This window comes from Aulonocara sp. 'chitande type north' Nkhata Bay, linkage group LG15, assembly GCF_057382095.1.
Source record: "Aulonocara sp. 'chitande type north' Nkhata Bay isolate Kocher_YH1m ecotype deep benthic linkage group LG15, A_spYH_male_GT1.1, whole genome shotgun sequence".
NCBI classification, from domain to species: Eukaryota; Metazoa; Chordata; class Actinopteri; order Cichliformes; family Cichlidae; genus Aulonocara; species Aulonocara sp. 'chitande type north' Nkhata Bay.
The window spans coordinates 20,738,488-20,756,309 of NC_141358.1; the positions used below are offsets into that span (position 1 = coordinate 20,738,488).

General features: G+C 40.7%; 1 protein-coding gene across 1 annotated transcript in view; it reads left to right on the top strand.

The window, feature by feature from the left end:
* The window catches only part of man1a1 (mannosidase, alpha, class 1A, member 1), a 172,325-nt gene extending 155,412 nt beyond the window's left edge, over nt 1–16,913 (top strand). The window contains exons 8-12 of the mRNA XM_086264886.1: nt 3,205–3,320; nt 6,550–6,769; nt 7,783–7,955; nt 8,222–8,337; nt 13,887–16,913. Of these exons, the coding sequence (XP_086121012.1) occupies nt 3,205–3,320; nt 6,550–6,769; nt 7,783–7,955; nt 8,222–8,337; nt 13,887–14,013 (752 nt within the window). The 3' untranslated portion in view covers nt 14,014–16,913. The remainder of the gene's footprint in view (nt 1–3,204; nt 3,321–6,549; nt 6,770–7,782; nt 7,956–8,221; nt 8,338–13,886) is intronic.
* Nucleotides 16,914–17,822: the final 909 nt, after the last annotated feature.

A 17,822-nucleotide genomic window follows, 5' to 3' on the forward strand; every position in this document is an offset into this window, starting at 1 on the left:
TTTTCATACTCACTCCAAGGCACGTCTTTAACATCTCCGGTGCTGCACAGGTCCGCACGCTCATGCTTCTGACAAGGCGCAGGTAACAGGGTGTAATTTTAAAGCCATTATCGGACTCGTCACACCGTGCGACTGAACAGGTAATGATAATAACGATAGAGACGTGAAGCTGGAGGAAGAGGAAATAATGGAAGTCTTGATCACAAAGAGAGAGGAGAAAGGACAAGAACATAAAGAAAGGTGTATAATGTGGAGGTGATGTAACTTATAGTTTGGGAGAGGGACCCAGCACTAAAAGCCTCTCCTTTCTAACAGCACTTGTCATACGTTGGAGGAAACTGCCAGCTGGGTACATATAATTAAAGTGACACTGACAAGCGGAAAGAGTGGGCCTGCATATCAAAATCAGTTTTTCAGCCTGTTCTTAAAGCTGGTTTAAGTGGGGTTGATCACTAGAGAGCAGAAACCAGTGGCTTAATAAATTTATTATAGTGATTTAAATTAGAAGGTGGATGCCAGGTTCTTGAAGCTACAGAGACAGACACATGTCCAAACAACATTTAGTCACCTTATTACAGAAATGCCCACATGGAGGGCAAACAGGGGTTACAAGGGGAGATTGTGATTCTCCCAGATTCATATCTTCTCACTTGCTCTCTGTTAAATCCTGAATTTGTTAAGTCCTCACATATATCAGCATGAATCATCAGGCCCCATCATGCCTTAAAGACCTCATAGCATCATGTTATCCCAGCAGAGGACTTTGCTGTCAAGCTACAGGCTGACATGTTCCTAGAGTTTCTAAAAGTAGAATGGGAGCCTTCAGCTTTCAGGCAACCAGCTCCTTCTTTAGTTTCTGGAGACATTCCTTCTGGTTTTATAAGATTAGGCTTAAAACTTTGCTTGTTTTTATAAAGTTTGTAGTTAGGGCTGGGTTAGGTAAGCCTGAACAATCCTTTAGTTATGGTGCTAGATGCTCAGACTGCTGGGAGGTTCCCATGATGCACTTCAATAACCTCTTTTCACTCCCGATGTGTTTACATGCCACTACTGTATCTCTCTCATACCTTGCAGAGTTTTTTTGGCTTGTTTGTTTGCTTTTTTCAGTTTTAACAGACATCTGCCCCTCTCTGACTCTGGTTCTGCTGGAGGTCTCTTCCTAAACGTCATCTTTTCCAAACGTCACCTTTGTAATCATAGGGACTGTCTGGCTAATATTGCAGGATCTTAACCTCACAGCATAAAGCATTTTAAGGCAACAGTTGAATTTACTGTACTACCTTCCAGATTATTTTTACCAGGTTTGTTTAGCCAAAAGAAAAGGGATTATTGGAATGCATGGAGTATTGGACTGTGTGCAAAAACACATGCTTTGTCACAGCAGCTCAAGCAGTCAGCAGAGACAGATTAAACCAGTATGAGACTGGAGAAAAGTTTTGATCAGGTGCCCTTTTTTGAGCATTTATCTTAAATATCCATGGCTTCAAACAAATCAAAAAAATTGTCAGGTTACTGCCAAACAGTTTCTTCTGATATGTTGCATATCTAGAAAATTCTTAGTCATCATGCTGCATTTTGACCAAATTTAGTCACAACTGTGGAGCCCCAGGAGTTAAACACAACATCGGGAGCGGCACCAAAATTGCCCTTTAGCCTGCTGCGTTTTCATTTCAGCTGCCTGCCAAGAACTGCAAAGATTAGGCAAATTAGCGTAATAAAGGATTAGAAAGTGACTTTGCTTGAAACATTGTTTTGCATACACAATACAAGAAGGATCATGCGCTTTGTAATTTATTGCAGTTAGACTGTGGAGTGTGAGTTGATAGGTAGCAGTCGCACACAGAGAAGGGAAAGAAGACTGAAATTACTTTAAAAACTGTTTTTTCTTTTTTCCACTTTTAATTCTTTGTGAGTATTTTACATTTAAAATAAACTATTATTCAATTTTACATTATGATAGTGCCATGTTTGCAACACCTTTCCACATAAAATCTGATACAGGTCTTTTGATTTCCACAGCAAAACAAATTAGAAATCCTTTAATCGACTTTTATTAATGTTTTTTTTTCCTTTATTTTTTTCACTGATATGCGTTCAGCCTTTATTAGAGTTCTGTCAGGTATTGTTTTTTGCCACCTTCTATTTTATTAAAGGGGTGTTAGTATCTGTAGTATCCTAAATCTGAATCTGCACCTGTGGTTTACTTGCTTTTATTATGTGATGGGCTGAAAAACCACTGAGAGCACATCCACGATTATAATGGTTGGCATTTAGCTGACACTCTTAACCAGAGCCAGCTACTATGATTTCATCCAAGTATTTTATGCAAATGATGACATACTCAATTAGAATTGAAACTGGAAGTTCAAACAAAAGAAGGAAAAATCGTCGCTTTTATGCTCGTCTTAGATTTTTTCATCTAGACAGAAATTATGCAACAGTGATGGGGAAGGCATTTGTTGAATAAATTATAACTCGGGGATCTCTGCTGCTTAACGCTGTCTGAAAAAATATCTCCACACCGCAGCTCTCCAGAAAGGCTCTCTCTTTTACATATTGTGATTTGAAGTGTTTGTATTTTATCCAAACAGCTGTGGCAGTGACTTGTGATGATTAAGTCATAGTTTCCATCCTCTCTCTGTTTATAATATATAAAAAAAATGTTTGCACAAATTTATTCCAATCGCACAGCTGTAATGCCGTTTGGCAGACTGCTGATGGTCTGTTTGAAGCGTGTGTCATCTCTCCTGATTGGCTGGTGCTGCTGTTCCTGTTTTTTGTTATTGAACTTGAGGAAGGCCGGGTACCGTTATCAGCTCAGAAACAAACTGTGTTCAGCTCCGTCCTCCTTTTTGCCTCACTTTAACATTATCACAGTTGACATTTAATCTCTGCACACCACAAACAACCTCAGACTCTGTTAATGATGCATGCATATGGATGAGGCTTTGCTGACCATCAGCAGGACGAATGCGAAAATGCTGCTCGGCTTGCTCAGCTCTGTGAAGGCTCACCAATAAAAAATAGCACGCACACACATACAGAGTGCTGTTGTTTATCTTGGATCACCGGTATTCCACATACACCGTGTCATGTGAGGATGATCTTTGGATGGCAGTGTGATCTAACCCAGAAGACAGATGGGGAGGCCTGTTTGTTTCTGTGTGTCTGAGTTTCACTCCTTTCTTTATCTGTGTGTTGCAGATCACGTGTCCGTGGGTGGCCTGGGTGACAGTTTCTATGAGTACCTGCTCAAGGCCTGGCTGATGTCTGACAAGACTGATGAGGAAGGCAAGAAGATGTACTACGATGCCCTGCAGGTACACACACTCACACACACAATGACACGCTTTTCAAAATGAGCTGAGGCGACTTTGACTGTTTGTGATTGAGGGGGGAAAAAAAGAAGTATTCAGAGTTTCAATCACAGACTTCACTGGAACTGCAGCACGTAGTAAAATGAGCTATCATTCAAGTGATAGTGGATCTCTTTATAAACAGATATCTGCAGGAACGTTTTACTTTTGCACCAGAAGCGTTCTGGTTTGGCTTTTTTTGTGTATTTGCGATTTAGGTGACCACATCGCAGCAAACCAAACGTGACACAAACTGTGTGTTTGTGTGAGTAACACCACTAATGCTAAGAGGTGATCTTTTTTTTTTTTTGAAATACATATATTTGGCACATAAATGACAAATATACAGTAGTTTATCCAACTAAATTTCCAAGTTTCCTTACAATCATATTCCTTTTTTTTTCTATCCAAATAACTGTTAAAAGAGTTACCTGTTAAATCTACTGTGTTTTTGTCTCTTTATTATAATAATAGTAACAAGAGCAAAATAAATATCTGTAACCTCTAAATAAAACCTGTGAGAATTACCTTTCAAAGTTTCGTCCTTGTTGTTCAGCTGTTGCTCTAAAAGTGTCTGTCCTGCTTTGGTAACTTTTGTAAACTCGAGCCAATCAAAATGTGGAACATTGTCTCATTATGTGGTACGAAGGGATGAAAACGAGGTGCAGTCTCACATAAACTGGGACACATCGTCAACCTTCTGTATTTGTAAAGAATGAGCAGCAGATGTAATGGGAAGGTTTGGCCCAGATATCGCTTATTTGTGGAAAAAAACTGCCATTGCGGCCAGAGGCCAAGTCAGCAAACAAGCCTGTGGGTTTCCGGACCGAGTGATTTTGATAATCGCTCAATCATTTTTCAGGCAAAATGTCAAAAATACTGTCCAGGTTCATCCTTTAACTTAGAGGGATTTGCTGCCTTTTTCTGAATATTTGGGGTTTTAACTGCTGATGAAGATATTTGAACAATTTTTTTTTCCAATTAACTAGACAATTGTAAGATTTTGTGTTACAATAGTGCATGTTCATACAAAAGCTTAGGATAATGAGGTTGGTGTATACAGGTAATGCTGCTCAATACGCTCAGTTACAAACGTCTGTTTGTGAGGGCAGCCAATCAGAAGACAGTTGGCTTAAAGGGGGAGGAGCTAAACTGCTTGTTTAAAGCATGGAATGAACTGAGGGCCTGCACCAGGACCCAGTATAAGATAAATAAGGATTATTTTGAATAGTGAATCACGCAAAGCTGCTCTAGTAGTGTCCAAAAGTATAAATAAGTCTGTGTAGTACTAAATTAATTTTACAAAGTATTAGTCGTGATTCTATTTTCCAGTCTTTATCATGTGTTAGCACTTAGTGAGTAATGCAGACAGTATTGTGTATCTGCTTTGTATTTTATTGCTAATATATGGGGAATCCCGAGGTAACCTCTGGAAGGCTGTGAGTGTATTACACATACAGCCAGTGACCTCTAATTTGAGGCTGTTCTTGCTGAACTGACAGCATAAGGGTCTGTTTACAGATGGTGAACTGTGTGGATTTACTCTGGGGTTTTGCATCCTCCGTGCACCCTCTGAGTCATAATAAATGGTTGTTGGGTAATAGCGGAAAACAAGCATGAGGCCATCTTTTGATATTGAAAAGTGGCCTTTTTGTTGTATTTATTTCTGTCTAGCTTTGAAGCTTTGCAAGTGTTACTTGTTGCCTCTGTAGTTTTATGCTAAAATATGCTATTTCACAGATTTAATTTTAGTCTAAAGTGGAGAGTTTTGTGATTTTTATCTCAAGTAATATAATCTTCAGGAGCTTGATACAGAGTTTGAGCAGATGGAAGGATGACACAGCTGACAGGACTACTGCTGAATAACAAAAGACACAACTACAGTAACAACAGCACTCGTAAACCCAAAGGATAGATGACACACGCACAGACAGACACACGGAGACAGCTTTTCTCTGTTAGAACAAATTGTCAACTTAAGTTGAGGTGACAAGCGACGGGTCTCAGCTGGAGAAAGCTGATTGTCCGTCTGTCTTTCTGTGGCACACTGGGAGCGAATATATTACACAGCGACTAAAATTCAGACTTAAACACGCTGGGATAGTTTACCCATAATCCCTCTTGATCTTTGAGGATTATGGGCATTCTTGTTTTATTTGTCAAGGAGAGGCTCGGGAGGAAGAAGCAGCAGGAGGTCTCTCAAAGTCACAACAAAACAGAAAAAGGAATAACTTTTACTTTTTGCACAATTTGTGCTCCTTAAAGGGTCTGTAAATAGAAAAATACAAGGTTTTTCATTTTGGAGGACTACTTATCCATTAGAGATAACAACTGGAACCAACACAAATCAGTAACTCTTAAGATGATTTAGTTGTAGTTTTTCAATCATATCTAGCAATCTAGTCTTTGGTGATGAAGGTAAATCACAGCCACAAGCATTTCTATATTTCCCAATGGGATTGACATGTTTTCTTATCTGCAGATATCTGCTGAGACTGAGTATAAGGAGGAAATTATTATGACATATTATGACTAGAAAGAAATGTTTGTGCACAGCTTCAAGCATATGTTTTCTCGTGTGCTCAGGGGTCATCCCAGATCTCTGGCGGTATCAATTGTAGCCTTGTTATAACAGTTTCAGTCTAATACAATTGATTTTCCCAAGGGGCCACATGAGAGACTGGGACTGTTGTTGAAGGCGACACGAATAAGATGAACTCTCTTATGCTCAGTGTGAATTTTATCCCTTTAGAAGCTTATTGGTCTATAGAGATAAATCGGTATAAAGAAATCAGATAGTTATTGGGCATACCTGAAGTTAGCTAATTTATGCGGGCCTCCACAACAGTCCCAGTTTCTCATGTGGCCTCTTGGGAAAATTAATTGCCCACCTCTGATCTAAAAGCTCAAAGTGGATTTTTGTTGTTCAGTGATTCAAATTAAAGCAGGTGAAGCTATGAAGACGCCGATTTGCCGCACTGGCATCCACCTGTCAGTCAAATAAGCCATTAATAATGGATAAATTCAACCCATGATATTATATTACCATGGTCACTTTCTAGAGTCTTAGGTGAGCCTGCAGTTTAGGCACATCTGTGTTGACTGTTAATGTTCTCTTCCTCATCTTTAAGGTGCGACAACAGTCACATATTTTAACCAAAGCTAACACGTTTGTAATCTGCGTTTCTTTCAGGCAATAGAAACCAACCTGATGAGGAAGTCAACCAATGGGCTGACCTACATAGCGGAGTGGAAGGGGGGGCTTCTGGAGCATAAGATGGGCCACCTGACCTGTTTTGCAGGCGGCATGATCGCTCTGGGTGCTGATGGGGCGCCCGGTGACAAGACTGGCCACCAGATGGAGCAGGCAGCGGAGATCGCTCGCACCTGTCACGAGTCTTATGCCAGGACAAGTAAACAGACACTCCACTTCATCTTTTTGCCCCACTTCTGATTTGGTTTGTTAAGCGTAGATGCATTTCATTGTAGAAGTGAATCTGTTGACATAAATGGTAAATGGCCTGTATTTGTATAGCGCTTTACTAATCCCTAAGGACCCCAAAGCACTTTACACATCCAGCCATCCACACATTCACACACTGGTGATGGCAAGCTACATTGTAGCCACAGCCACTGACAGAGGCGAGGCTGCCACCGGGCCCTCTGACCACCACCAGTAGGCAACAGGTGAAGTGTCTTGCCCAAGGACACAACAACCGAGACTGTCCAAGCAGGGGCTCGAACCAGCAACCTTCCGATTACAAGGCGAACTCCCAACTCTTGAGCCACGATCGCCCCATAACATGTGTAGATTTCTGAATATGGCTCAATCCAAACGATTACTACTCTCCAAATTATCTTTCATGTCAGGTTTTTGAATGCTGTCCATGCACTGTTCATTTTTTTTAATCAAGACACTCAAATTAGTGCTTACTGAGGGGAAAGTGCTTTTAGACTCATTTAAAATTCTCATTTTTAATCAATGCCATATTTTAAGAGGATGCAGTTTTTTCCCTTTTTCCTCTTAATTCAGATAATTGTATTTATCTCCCTCATTTAAATGCATCCTTAGGTCGTGTTCTGAGTCATCGTGATTTGAATGCAGTTCTGGAGAAACCTCACCGCTAGCAGTTGAATAGCATTATTCTTTTCAGTGACCACTGACCTCTAAGTTAGTGGTGTTGCTCTGCACAGCATCTACATATATTACTTATTTACTTACTTACATATTAGTTTACTTTATGTAAATATATGGATAAATAATAAAAACAAAGTGAAAGGGAAGAAAACCAGGCATGTTCACTATTCTGTAAGCCATGTGGTTTTCCATACATGTGCAAACATGCAAAATATATAAATATGCTGAAAAACACGGTTCTGTTCTTCATCTCTGAACATTTTCTTGTCTTGTTCTTGTCTTTTGCAGCTTTGAAACTCGGACCAGAGGCTTTCCGTTTCGATGGCGGCGTTGAGGCCATCGCCACCCGCCAGAACGAGAAGTATTTCATCCTCCGTCCTGAGGTCATTGAGACCTACATGTACATGTGGAGGTTTACCCATGACCCCAAATACAGAGAGTGGGGCTGGGAGGCTGTACAGGTAAAATATCTATCTATGAAAACGAAGATTGTGTTAATTTGAGAAAAACTGGAGACAAAATTCTGAAAGGAAAAGTAAAGTTTTTCTATTTAAAAATCCATAAATTGCCTGTAAAAACAAAAACAAAAAAACCTCACACAAGGTCACTCATGATTTAGTGAATAATCCTCCCTAAGGTTCAGTGATTTATGTCACCAGTCACCGATGGCCTTCTTTGTCTCCCTCTCCCTCCGTGCTGTCCGTCTCCATCACCGTCTCTCATTCAGGCCTTGGAGCAGCACTGTAGAGTCGACGGAGGCTACAGCGGCATCAGAGATGTCTACGCTTCATCTCCAAACTACGACGACGTGCAGCAGAGCTTCTACTTGGCCGAGACGCTCAAGTAAGACACAAACTGAACACCCTTCACTTCTGTCCTCTTATGATTGTGCTGTCATTGCATTTTATGGTGTGACTAGGACCCTGCAGCCCCGAACTGACAGAGATGTCAAGCCCCACACAGACACACACAGGTTGTCATTCATTCACACCAAGCTCCAGGGAAGAGTGTCACACACTTCCTGAAATTGAGGGACTTTTGTAGCTGTAAAAAAAATAAGTAAAGTACATTTTAGGCCCAAAATTGCAAGCTACTGCAAGACGGAAAAAATATTAGGTTCACAAATGAGGCAGAAATAGAGGGGAAAGTGTTTAAAGCAGAATCTTTAGGTCTTTTTGCTTTTAGCAGATAGTTTAATATGGATTTCTTAGGAGGAAGAATGTGGGACAGAGGGACAACTTGAAGTGTTAAAAAAAAAGTTGGACTCAAACTGTGAACAGTGGGATTACATAGCTGTTGCTGTTATACCTGGACAGCCCAACATTGTAACCAGAGTATCTACAGGTCCTTAAAACACATTTAGTATCAAATTGTCCTAATGTTGTTTTCACTGTTTATGTTTTTACAGATTATAAATGTGCTGTTTTCAGAATAGGCCAGAATCCAATTCACAGTGAAATTCAGAGGTCAGAGGCAGAGAGAAAAGCCGTGAATCACAGTTAACCTAGTTATAGTATAAACCAAAGATTTAGCTTTCTGTATTTAATGAATATGAAGTAGAGGAATATCAGCTGTAAGGATTTTACTTATTTATTAATAAATAACTACAAAGAAGTACTAAGAAATATGTACAAAGGAAGACTGCAGTACAGGGTTAAAAATAAAATGCAACAAAGTACAAACCTTAATTCTCTCAGCAGTAGGCTATAAAAAAGAGCTTTCTTCTTCTATTGCCCCAGACTGTGCAACTCAGTAAAATGCACTGTCATTCCTATAACAATTAAACCAGATGATTTCTTATAGACTGGTTATGTTTAATCAAAAAAAAGTGCATTTTTTGGCATAAAAGATGACATGAAGGAGAACCAAAGTGACTTACCAGTGGCAAAGATCTTGCTGTACTGCTGTAACACCAGTAGCATCTACAAGCTTAAGCCTCATTTATACGCTGTTGTGGACAGACAGCTGGAGATATAAACAACTTCAAGGTCTCATTTATGTTGTTCTTTTTAAAGTCCAATTGAAGTCCACTCCCTCATGCACATGCATAGTTTTCATTCTGCCTGAAATATTTGTCAAAGCGGAGCTAAATTGATGAATTTGGAGTTAAACAGCAGAGCTGGTTACGTGGGATGAATTTACATTTTAAAAAAAGCCAAAACAAACAAGAAATATTGTGTCTAGAGAAAAGCTGTAAGACATCTGTCATCTCTCATTTAGTCCTAAATATTTAGTAGCTTGTAATTCCAGGACTCAAAAAAGCTTCCTTTTGGTTAGTTTTCTTTGTCAGAAGTGGGATGCGGTCAACACCAAAGGCTTAATGTGGATGGTTTACTGTTATGTGGCTCAATTCCGTGTCTTGTCTTGGTTAGAGTTGACATTTCGGGTGTGAATGTCATATTTGTGCCCTCCTCTTTTTGCTCTTCTGGAGTAAAAAACACTCAAACGCAGCTGGGACTTTCTATCCTGTAGATGACAAAGAGGCTTTTAGAGTTACTGGTAAACCAGAGTATATTCATCTTTTTTCATTTCAACATCTGTTTTGCATTCCCGAAACAGTCCAAAGCTAAACTAGGATGATTTCTCCTCTGGGACGTATAATAACATGAAAAGAATTGGATACAAATGTGCAGAACTTGTTCTGAATAAAAGAATATTTTGCAGCATTATAAATAAACTTCCTCTTCACGACTGAAAACGGTGCCTTGATACATTAGATCTGAAATAGCAGAAATCTAGTAGAGAAAGCCAGAAACTGTGAAAAACACCGCATGTCCTTACACACCACAGGCAGCACGCCGTCTCACTTTTTTCTTAATACATGGCTGATATTTTTACTTAACTGCCCTTATGTGCACGTCTCAGTTTGAATGTGTTAATGTGTGCGTGAGGGTGTGAGCGTTTGAGTGTGCAGCCAAAAAATGGCTCTTTAAACGTGTTGTCAGCCACGCAGTATGATGTCTGGTGGCTAATAGGGCTTTCTCTCGCCTCTCCAGCTGTGCTCAAGAAGACAAGTCTGTTTAAAGCACGAGGAAAAGTCTCGGCTACAGCTTAACGTGGGTGGAAGCGTGTGGTCATGCACTCTGTTGTGTGTGTTTGTGTTTACTTTGTGTGTCTGACTACGCAAAGGAGGAACAAGGAGAGCATTCAGTGTTAGTGTCATTATGAAACATTGGGTCAGTAGTGCCAGAGTCAGGTAAGTAGTAGTAGCAGCTACACAAGAGTTATTCATTACATGTTCTTTTCAGGTATTTTGCTCAAAGTTGCAGCTTCTAGTTAATGTATTTTTTTATGGATGTAACACAATCAACCATTCACAGCGTAGAACTATGCTAAAATTAAAGCTTAAAAGAGCCGGGGAATCAAGGCTGAAAATTCTGCATTCATTGCTCCTGTTAATCGAACATGGTTGTAGGGCACGGTTTTCTGACCAGTTATCCATTTTTACATGAATATTTTTAAGTTGCCTGAAGCAAATAAAGAAAAATGTTCAAGGCGAATTTAAAATCAGCTGTCAGAGACTCAGCAGCATTGAGAAAGCGCGCACAGGCTGTAAAATAGCTTAGTGCAGTTGAGCTTTAGAGCTGATACGACTGGTGATCAGATATCAATACTGTGGCTTCAGGTCTCTGCTGATGCCGAGTGACAATCTGACAGGAGTGTAAAATTATGCCAAGGGTCACACTAGAATATAAACAGGACAACAATGTCCTCGTGACGAGGAAAATTCGGTGGTTTGCATTGAATGTTTTTGCTGTTGGCGACCGATTGCAAGTAGTTATGGCAACCAGCTGTGTTTTACACACATATGATGATCACAAACAGACTGATCGCAGACTGACTCTGTCTTATTCCCACTTTTATCACCGTCTCAGCCCTGATTCCCATCTACAAAGCAAACAATTCACACAGCACACGTATCCAAACACTTTTTTTAGTGTGACTGTAGCATAAAACTCTTGTTCAGCTTAACATTAAACATCCAAAATGGTCCTTTGTGCGAGTTCTTTCTACTGATCATCAATCACGCTGGGTCTTCTTTTACTGCTCTGTCTGAGGGCACGTCTTTACTGCCCGTCTCTTACACGCCAACAGCTCACAAAAACAAAAAATAAGATGATATGATGAATACAGCTTAGGTTAAGTGCACCAAAAGCTTCCCAGCAACTGTTACAACAAAACATAATGAATGAGCGATAGAGGGAGAGAGGCCAAAGCCTCATCGTCTGAGCTTTTCTGCTAGTATCAGCTCATGGTGACCACAGTTTGAGGTTAAGTCACAGATTTCAGAGGAAGAGCCAACAGTTTCTATGCCCACACGACATATAAGAGTGTGCAAATGAACCCCCGCCTGCCACAAACAGATTCTGAATCTGTGGTATTATGGCACATGTTTTAAATGCTGCTAAGAACTGTTTTTAAGTTTTGTGGAAATGTAATGAGGACTCTTCAAAGGCTTTAAGATTCAATGTATGGAGTACATACATTACAAGTACAAGTATTACAGTTACATTACAGTACAAGTATGGAGAGAAGGACCCTTTGGTTGTTCTCTAAAGAGCATTAAAGCTGTTGAGAGTTATGTTTTTTGTTTTGTTTTGTTTTTTTCACAGTACAATATTCATTTTTTATTAAGCAATTAAGCTTTAAAGTTGAATGGAATGCATTTATTAAAGGCACAAGATACCAAATCAATACATTGATTTCCCACATCTGATATCAGCGTTTCTCACAGTTACCATTAACGTCAGCATGAATGTCTTCATTACTGTGTTCATCTGCTGATTATTGTTCAAATTACATCCTTAATTGACAAGAAAGAGTTTAAAATATACATTACAGGTTTCCACAGCTTCCCTAATGTTTAGTATTTGATCATGTGAGACAAATATAATAACATAAAATCAAAACCTGTGTGCATGCATGAAGCAGTGGACTTCATGGATGGACTGATTAAAGACCAAAGTTTCTATTCGCCTCTTTCTCCCGAGCCTCATGCAGATTTATCATCCTCTCCGTTTCCTTTACTCCCTTAGAAATGATATCAGCCACTCCTCCATCTCCCCCTCCTCCTCCACCTCTATCATTTTTTTCCCTCCCCACATACCAGACAGCTGTTGACAGGAAGTCAAGGTTATCCTAACAGAGCCTTATGGGGGCGAAGTGCCATCCAATCCAGCTTTTATTTTATAGGCAGTATATTTTAACAAGCGTCACCTCTACTCCTGATTAAAACACTCACGGACACAGAAACCAACACAGCCAAAGTGTCCGACTTCCTTCTCAGATCAGTTTGTAGAGATTTATTTTTCCTCTTCATCGACATAAAAGGGAGAGCTGGCTATTTGTCTAGGCAAGTGGAACAGAAAAGAAAAAAGTGTCTCTGAATGCTAATGTGTTATTAGCATTTTCTCACATTAAAGGCCCCCCACAGACAACTGGAAGGCAGAATAACTGCGTAACTGACCACGAGCCTGGACACTAACATAATAATTACCCCATCGGTCAGGCAACTGAAACAGACCTCGGCAGACACAGAAAATATCAATCCCATTTAGCTGCGAACCCACAAGTCTAATCCTCCTAATGTGACTCGGGGACTCTGGCATCTTCCAGCATTCATCTTCCCGATGCTGCCAAGGACGCCGTCGTACTTCACACTCCTGTCTGCCTTCAATCACTCGCTGCTGTCTGCTTGTTTGGCTGGCAGGCAAGCAGAGGAGGATGGGGACTCGTCCTGGAGTTTGAAGGCTTCGTGGACAACCAGCTTCTCTACTGAGTCATTATTTCATCCTTAGCTCACGCTTTCTTTTTAAGCTTGTCCCTTTTCTTCAGCTCTATTGTTTAAATTTTCATTTGCGACCAGTTGAAAACAAATCGTTTGTTTTTCACTCAACATGATGAAATCTGATAAGACGCCACAGGACCGCCAGCTGTCCTGAAACTCTTTCAATTTGCTTATCACTCCTTTGATGGATAATAATATTTCAGGGCCGTTTCATAACAGGGCGGTTTGATGACAGCGAAGCACAAAAATTGCATGACTTCAAGTTTCATAAACCAGTCTGAAATAGAGTCGCACCCATTCTTCGCTTTCAGTTCCACATCGGTCTCATCACGGCTTTGGCGAAACCATCGAATAAATATTGCAAAAGCTGAAATGCTCAGGAGTAAACTGTTTTTATTTTATTTTATTTTATTTTGATTTCCATAACTCTCATAAAGAAATCAAGGAGGGAATTGAAGCGCATTTAAACAGTTTATGAATAGTGAATTCGGGTGGGACCACAGCACAGTCACAAACATTACTTTATTTTGGATCATTTATGCTAAGTTTGCTGCAACATTTCGTAGTTTAGCAACTTGATCTGACCCCTTCTTCTCTCCCACAGGTATCTCTACCTCCTCTTCTCTGAGGATGACCACCTACCATTCGAACACTGGGTCTTCAATACCGAGGCTCACCCCCTGCCCGTCATAAGGAAGGATAAAACGGACAGACCCAACGAAGTGGAGTAACGGACCTGCCTGCACCGACGCCCAGAAACGTGTGAGAACCTCGATCCTGTATACTGAGCCTCCAGCTGTCTGAAACTGTTGAGCCGCTTGGAGCCCTGAGTGGTTACAGATCAGACTTCACCTGATATTGTTGATGGGCTCAAAACTGAACCCACTTGTGCTGGAGCCGGGTTCTCGCTGGAGACTCCAGGGGTTTTTGTTTTGTTTTCCTTCACTTGATTTTTTTTTCTTCTTCTCTGGTTGAGTCCAAAGGCTGACCCAAAGCAACATATGTACTGCTGAATAACATGATAGCTCATCAAAATGTAGACATAATAATTTGAATCAAGATCTAAAGAAAAAAAAAAAGGCTGTTTATTTCACCCCTTGGTTTGACTTCCTTCGCTTTTCTGTTCATTTGGAGGGACAGTGTGACCAGCTATCACTTTATTCATCAGTTTAATAGTTGCTAGTAGCCATTTTTGATGAGGAGGAGGACGCTGACAGTCATTCACCACTGATATGAACTACCATGGAGCCCGAGTGTTTGGGCACCACACCAAGGAAAAGCTCCCCACTGAGGATCACAAGGCTGGCTGGCCGCGTGAACGGACGCTCAATTCCCTTCACATGTGTCGTCTTTTACCTGCTGCTCTACCACAACAACATCTGAATAGGAACTAGGAACCGGTCTTTCCTGCACCGACTTGAGTGTTTCATAGTGTCGTCAGAGAACTGCTGGTTTTCTTAAAAAAAGAATAGAAAAAAAGGAAAGCCACAGCACAACCCGAGCCTCTTTTTATAAACCTAACCGACTCTTCTTCCTCCTTCCTTTCTCTTGAGTTGGATGTGACAAATGACGACCAGCCGCACCAGCTCATTACCTGCCAGTAACTCCACTTTCTCCCCACGAGGTTTACACAAAGCCATCCTCCTCCTCCTCCTTATTCTTCTTCTGCTTTTCATCTGCATCTTTGACCCGCTTTTAGATTTCTTTCTCCTTTTCATATGTGCTCTGGGGGTTCGACCAGCACAGGTTTTTTAAAAAACTGAATCAGAATTCGTTCGACAGTTTTTCTCCATTTACTGAAAAATAAAATACACATTTTTTCTTTCTTCCTTTTAAACACTGAAAAGAGCATGAACCAAAAGAAAAAAAAGGAACATTTGCCTCAGTCTGATGGAGCGTTCAACCACTTTTCACAGTCTTACTCCAAAGATGATGTCTGCACAGCTGTAATGGAGCATGGAGATTAGTTGGAGTGCGGATGAAAGCTGTAGAAAGAATTAGGTACTGATTAGGTCCTGACATTCAACAGAAATCTTCTGAAAATGCTAATATCCTCACAATTGACCATGTGTATGCATTAAAAATTTAGCTTCCAGGCTCTCTACAAGAGGAAACTGATTTATTACAGTCCTCTGTAATCCTTGTGCATCAGTCGAGCCCTCGTCCTCTTCTTCACCGCGGTGTTGCTTCTTCCTGTTTCCGTCCTCCAGGTCCGCGTAGGGCAGCCTGTAGGATCTTCCCTCCTCTGTGAGGAGACGCCGTCGCTCGACTCTTCTATAACTATCCACCTTCACACACACAAGAAGCCATACTACTGCAACGCAGCTTCACCGTGCTGTCGTTAACGGGTTTTTTTGTTTCGTTTTTTTTCATCCTCCACTCACATGTAGAGTTTGTGACCGTGTTTGCTGCTTTTGTATCTTCAGAGTCGCGCTCGCCTGGTCATTTTAGTTTAATTTCACAGTGAAGACTTCTCCCGATGCCACACAGGAACCAGATTTAATCCAGTTTAGTCTTCGATCTAGTGCCTTCGCTGTAGAGAAGGAGGGAGAAAGCAGCTCTCGCAAACACAAAAAGCAGTTTCAAAGCAGTATTGCAGCTTTAACTAAGAGCTCCCATTGCTCTGATGAGGATTATAATAAATCTAGACATGGATTAAAGGATGATAACTGCTTTTTAATTTGACGTTTGGAGTAAGTTGGGCTTGATAAATGGCTCAAGAGTTGGTAGGAACTTGGGCTTTGTTGTGCTAAGAGGGAGATCAGAACACCAAAGTCCTGAGTTCAGAATTAAAATCGAAAATAAGTCCTATGCGCTTTACTTTTTCCATCTCCAGAGTCTGCGTCTCTGTTGGGAATCGCAGTCTAATCATTTGAGACCTGTGCAGGGCTCAGTCAACACATATTTGTTTGGCTATACTGACATCTAGTGGTAAGTCTAAATATTACAGTCTAAATAACCGTAGTCTGATAAGTCAACAGCTACTTCTATGTCCATAAAAGTATTTACAGCTCAACAAACAAGGAAAGGGAAAACAAGCACTGTTGTACTTTGAGCCTTTATATTGAATATTTGATGGAGCGAGGGCCTAGCTCATAGAACTGCACATTCAGTTCTGCTTATCCTCCAAATGAGCTTTAAACTGACAGATGGTGAGTCATTAGAAAGTTCAGTCAACAACAGGATGACTGCTGAGCTGATTTATTTGTTCTGGCTGAGCGACGCTTGTGCAGGTTATTTTTCTCAGCAGGTTAAAGAACATTTGCCCCAGGTGTCTCAGAGCAGGTAAATCAGTCTGTAAGGATTTCAGAATCAGTGCTTTCTGTTTTTTTTCTTGTTTCGTCATCAGTTCTGCATCTTCCAGCTTACCTGCAGTGTTGTTTTATCCATCTAGATTTTTTTGGTGTGAGTCCTCCAGTTTTGGAGAACATACAGTCAAGAGGAAAACATCATGGGTTTATGTGCACTTCTTTCAGCACGTTTAATGGGCACAGTTTGATGAAAAAGAAATACATGAAACCGCTCACAAGAATGTTTGTAGAGTTTTGTGGATTCATAAAAGGTTTATCCCCAAAAGTTGATTCTGTTCATCTGGACGTAGCGTTTTCAGTGGGGGAAACGTTTCGTCACTCAACCAAGTGGCTTCTTCAGTCTCAGCTGACTGCAGGTTTCTCCAGTGTTATAAACAGTACATAAGATTGGGGAAACCACAGTTAGCTGAGACTGAGGAAGTCACTTGGGTGAGTGACGAAACGTTTCCCCCACTGAAAACGCTACGTCCAGATGAACAGAATCAACTTTTGGAGATTTACTTACTTGGATGATTGAGCATGCATCAAGACATAAAAAACTCAATATTCAAGAAAGGGCAGAAATCTCTACAGCCAATATCTACAAAAACAGTTGGCTAACAACAAAATAATCTAGATGGATGAATAGCACTACAGCACTACTTCTCTCCCTTTAGAAGAGCCCATTTTTCCCGATTCAGTGCCCAAGCATTCAGAATTTTTTACTTCCTGCCACCTCAAAATCGCCACTATTCACAAAAGATGAAGCTTTGACAAACCATACCACAGTCCTGTGTTTGCACGATGCTAAACTCCCAGATTTTTTTTATTTTGTTTGGAAAAGTAAAGCCCAAAATGCTCAAGCCCCGGTTTTTACCAACACTGACATATCGTTTCTTATTCTCTGAGCTGTGACCAATCTCTTCATGTTCTTTCTGTCACTGTACAGACGGCAGAGCTTACTGTTTGGTTTAGTTAGAGTGGCATTTATTACCCACGTGATGGTGTATTGTTGTAATTCTGCTGATTGTGTTAATTTATTCTGTGCTAGAGAACATAGGAAACATTGGGAGCCGACCCCTAGGTGGCGCTGTGGGTTTTTAATTGGATTAGAGACAAAGACTGGCAGAGAGAAAGCTTCACAGCTGTGTGCTGGTCTGTTGGGTTTTAAAGAGCTGGCACCTTTACAGAACAACAGAAAAAAGGGGCGAAGGAACCACCTGGGAGTTGATGGGAAAACCTATAGGGAG